Source organism: Gossypium arboreum, chromosome 13, assembly GCF_025698485.1.
Source record: "Gossypium arboreum isolate Shixiya-1 chromosome 13, ASM2569848v2, whole genome shotgun sequence".
In the NCBI taxonomy this organism is placed as follows: Eukaryota; Viridiplantae; Streptophyta; class Magnoliopsida; order Malvales; family Malvaceae; genus Gossypium; species Gossypium arboreum.
In genome coordinates, this window is record NC_069082.1 from 64,028,102 (window position 1) to 64,032,856 (window position 4,755).

At 38.6% G+C, this 4,755-nt stretch overlaps 1 protein-coding gene across 1 annotated transcript; it reads right to left on the bottom strand.

Annotated features, from left to right (window-relative positions):
• Positions 1–591: 591 nt before the first annotated feature.
• On the bottom strand, positions 592–1,560 carry LOC108462706 (uncharacterized). The gene is made up of 2 exons (XM_017762622.1): positions 1,115–1,560; positions 592–1,009 (listed from the first exon to the last, which is right to left on the bottom strand). Exons 1-2 carry the CDS (start codon positions 1,558–1,560, stop codon positions 592–594), a joined length of 864 nt encoding a protein of 287 aa, XP_017618111.1.
• Between the last annotated feature and the right edge of the window lie 3,195 nt (positions 1,561–4,755).

Below are 4,755 nucleotides of genomic sequence, written 5' to 3' on the forward strand. Positions count from 1 at the left end.
ATCAGAGATAAATTCAAATTTATCTTCATAAATCGACTCAAAAGTCTCATCTATTAATGAGTCGATTATGTCGACACGATTTACGCTCAAAATTTTGCTTGGATGACTAACGGCATCATAAACATTAAACTTCACGATCTCCCCATCAAATTCCATCATAAGAGTTCTGCTTCGAACGTCGATCTTAGTGCTAGCGGTACTAAAGAAAGGTCGGCCCAACAGGAGGTCCGAAGATCCAGTAGGGTTATCCTCCTCCATCTTTATCGCATAAAAATCTGCAGGGAAAATAAGTTCGTTAACTTTTACCAGTACGTCCTCAAGGACTCCTTCGGGGTACACAACAGACCTGTCTGCCAACTGAATTATAATACATGTTTTCGTCAAAAAACCCGCGTTAAGTGATTCATAAATAGAATAAGGCATAACATCTATGGAGGCCCCTAAATCACACATGGCCTTATTGATCCCCAAATGGCCTATTTTGCATGGTATAGCGAACATACCCCTATCTTTGCATTTTGCCGGCATTTTTCGCTGTAGCACTGCGGATACATTCTCACCAACACTTACCTTTTCATTACCTGTTAGTTTTCATTTGTTGGTGCAAAGCTCTTTGAGGAATTTGGCGTATCGCGGAATCTGTCTGATGGCATCCAACAATAGTAGATTGATCTCAACATTCCTGAATGTTTTGAGGATCTCTTTGTCTTCCTTACTTTTTTGACACTGGTTTAATTCTCTTGGGAATGGAGGTTGGATTTTTGGCAGTGGGGGTTTTGCTCGGACCTGTTCATTATTTTTGGGTTTTTCTTGGGTGATTTCTTGACCAAGATTTTTTCCAGGAATTGGTTCCAGTATCTTTCCACTTCGCAGCGTCACTGCATTTGCGTTTTGCCTTGGGTTTGGTTCTGTTTGTGATGGCAGCTTCCCTTGAGAGTTCAATCTTTCAATTAATATGGTCAACTCCCTTATGGATGCTTCAATTTTCTGTTGGAAATCCTTCGTCTCTCTTTGGAAATTAAGAGTTTGCTGTTGAAAATCAAGGACATTAGTTGCTAATTTATTGACCAGGGTTTCTAGAAAATTACCTAAATCTCGAGGCTGTTATGGAAACCGATTTTGGTTTGACTGGTTAAATCGTGGATTGGCCCCATAACTTAAGTTAGGGTGATCCCTCCATCCTAGGTTGTAGGTATTAGTGTAAGGGTTGTATCGCCTTTGTGGTGGCCTAGGAAAATTCCCCACAGCATCTAAATGAGCCATAGTATCATCATTCAAACTGGGACATGCATTAGTTGTATGTTTAGGGGTAGCACATATTCTGCATAACCGGGCTGTCTTTGCTTTTTTAGCAACAAGAGAATTCAAAATATTAGCAATTCTATCAACCTTATATTTTAAAGTCGAATTACTTAGCTGGTGAACACTTCTAGGGGGTTTAGGATTGGCTCGAAATTGCTGAGAATTTGCAGCCATCGTGGAGATTAAGTCTCTTGCTTGTTGTGGAGTCATGTTGACCAATGCTCCTCCACTCCCAGCATCTACCATATTCATCTCCATGGGTTTCTAGCCTTCATAAAAGTACCGGAGCAAAGACTATTCCATTATAACATGTTGTGGGCAACTTGCACACAACTTCTTAAATCACTCCCAATAGTCGTACAGAGACTCTATGTCTTTTTGCCTTATTCCCACGATTTCTCTTCTTAACTTAGCTGCATACGACATTGGGAAAAACCTGTTGAGAAACAAATGAGACAATTCAGCCCAAGTTGTTACAGATCCAAGAGGTAAATAAAATAACCATTCCCTAGCAAAATCTGCTAAGGAAAAAGGGAAAGCACGTAGTTTAATTTAATCCTCAGTTACCCCCTGAGGTTTCATACTAAGGCAAACCATATGGAATTCTTTCAAATGCTTATGGGGATTTTTGTTCTGTAACCCCTGAAAAGTTGGCCGTAGCTGGATCAAGCCTGACTTTAATTAAAAATCAGTATCCATAGTAGGATACGCAACGCATAGTGGCGGTTGTTCCGTCGGCGCTTCAGCCATTTGCCAAATTGTCTGAGCCATAGGTTGAGGTGCTAAATTAGGGTTTACGTCAACCCTAGCGTTAAACACTTCTTCTGGGTAATCAACTTCTACTTTTTTGCCTTTAAAAGTTTGAGTAGGGTTTTTGTTAACCCTAGACTCTACTTCGTCGACGATTCTGATTTCTGGCGGTGGATTACTTTGAGTTCCAACCACCGTTGACTGCTTTTTCTTTAGCTTTGTTTCCTTGTGATTAGCTCTCACAGTCTTTTCAATCTCTAAATCAAACACAAGAGTTCCTGGAGCGGATCTGGTCATAAGAAACAAAAAACAAGATTAGTAGGTTACCGATCCCCAGCAACGGCGCCAAAATTTGATGTGTTGTTGAGAGCACCAAAAATATCCTATTCCCTGTAAAATAGTAAAAATAAGAGTAAAGGGGAAGTAAGGTCGAACCCTCAGGGACCAGATTGTACGAATGCTCGTTTCTTGAAATCCGGGACAATTTCTTGGCCAAGAAAACCTGCGTTCCTGAAAAATAAAAAAATAGAATTAAGAATCTGGAAAAATAAAATAGAATTTAAAGTGAATTGAAATTACGAAATTAAATAAATTGTAGAAACTAAAATGGAAAAAATAAATAGAGTTTGAAAATAAAGAAAGTTTCTTATGTGGCGAGATTCCAGCCTTCGGATGTCTCGTTCTGCCTTGGGTTCAATCCTAGGCTTTTAAGTAAACCTTCTCGAGCAGGATAACCCAATTATAGTGGAAGAGGATGCCTATGACCACCAGCTCCAAAGATTTAGACTTAAGATTTGGGGGAACCTGACTCTAGCCAATAATCGCTTTTGTGGGACTATCTTCTACTAGATCACCACTTTCCAACGATGAATACCACACCGTTTTGTCTCTTGGATTCACCAACCTCTGACGTAAAAGCCAACGAACCGACTATGTAATCTTCTCAAAACGTACAAAGCGGTTGTTCCTTGCACAAGTTGAAAAGATCACCTATTAAGGGACATGGATGAAAGCGTCAGCCCCATAGTGCGGAGAAGTGATGAATACCCTATTGAGAAGGCTAAGCACGGATTCTAAGCCTTATGAACTTTTTTGGGGAATTTTGACAACCTTCGGCTAGATTGGTTTAGTGGCTCATGATTTTTGGGGAAGAAATAAATAAAATAGATATGGGATTTTTATTGAAGAAAATATGGAGAGAACAAAAAGACAGAGTTTTTGAGAGAGGGAGTGTTTACAGGAAAAAGATATGTCAAATATATGCCACTCCATCCTCTATTTATAGTACTAGAAAACCTAGTCTATTCCTAATGAAATTCTAAAAGATAAATACAAATAATTAAAGATAATTAAAGATAAATAAAGATAAATGAAAATAAATCCTAAAATTAATTCTAAATAAAAATCCTAGATGGTAGTCAATAACAAACTCATAATCCTTTATCAACTATAGCCACCTTCGCTGCCGTAGATTCAAACCCTTCTGAGTCATCATATACTTTAGACTTTTATGGTCGGTGAATACCCGACATCTTTTACCATACAAATGGTGCCTCCAAATTTTCAATGCAAACTGTAACACCCCGTACCCGAGACCGTCGCCGAAGTCGGACACGAGGGGTTAACGGGCTTAATCCATTACTTACACAGTCCACTTTTTTTTTTTTTAAAATTTCCAGGCAGTTGGCTAACTGCATCACTGTCACCTTAAAAATCATATCTTGAGTTCCACAACTCAAAAATCAGTTTTGTGATTTTTCCCTGAAACTAGACTCATATATGCATCTACAAATTTTTTTAGAGAATTTTCGGTCAGGCCAATTAGTACAGTTTATTAGTTAAAGCCTCCCCTGTTACAGGGTTCGACTACACTGACCTTCCTGCAATACGACTTAGATAACTCCTTGTACAGGGCTTCAATGCTTATGCCACTTGCTTCTAAGGAAACTATACTCAAAAAGGATTCTGTACATGTATGGCTTGACTTCTAATTATCTCTGGTTAATTTATAATGAATTTCCAAAGTCGGAACAGGGAATCCAGAAACCGTTCTGGCCCTGTCTTACGAAAACTTAAATATCTCTTAACATACTGTTCATATGATCGTTTCGTTACTTTCCTATGAAAATAGATTCGTCAAGGTTCGGTTACATAATTTATTCGCTATTTAATTACATTCCTACTATTTTTAGAGATTTTTCACATCCACATCACTGCTGCTGCCAGCATCTATTTTTAAGGTAAACTTTACCTCTTTCATGATCCTCCATGGATCAACTAGAGTTTGTCATACATATACCAAAGGTGATCATGAATAACCATTCCCATGACTAACCGTTACCAACATTTCCATACCTCTCGACGGACGACATACAAAACGATTATAATGCTATGATCAAGTATACTTAAGCCATTTTCGCATGGCTATCCAAATTTACACAAAACCGAAAGGTACATGACCTACAACAAAAGGGTAGTCCTATACATTGACCAAAATATCCTCTCACTACTAGTATATTCTATACATGCCATAAGATATTCCAAAACGTAGCAGTACCAAACAGTGGGTAGTGATAGTGTGACTAGTTGTGACGATCCCCGAGCCCGTAGCTTCCAAATGAGATCTATAAAACAGAGGAAACAGAGTAAGCAGAGTAAGCATTACAATGCTTAGTAAGTTTTAAGCAGTGTCAACAGATAACA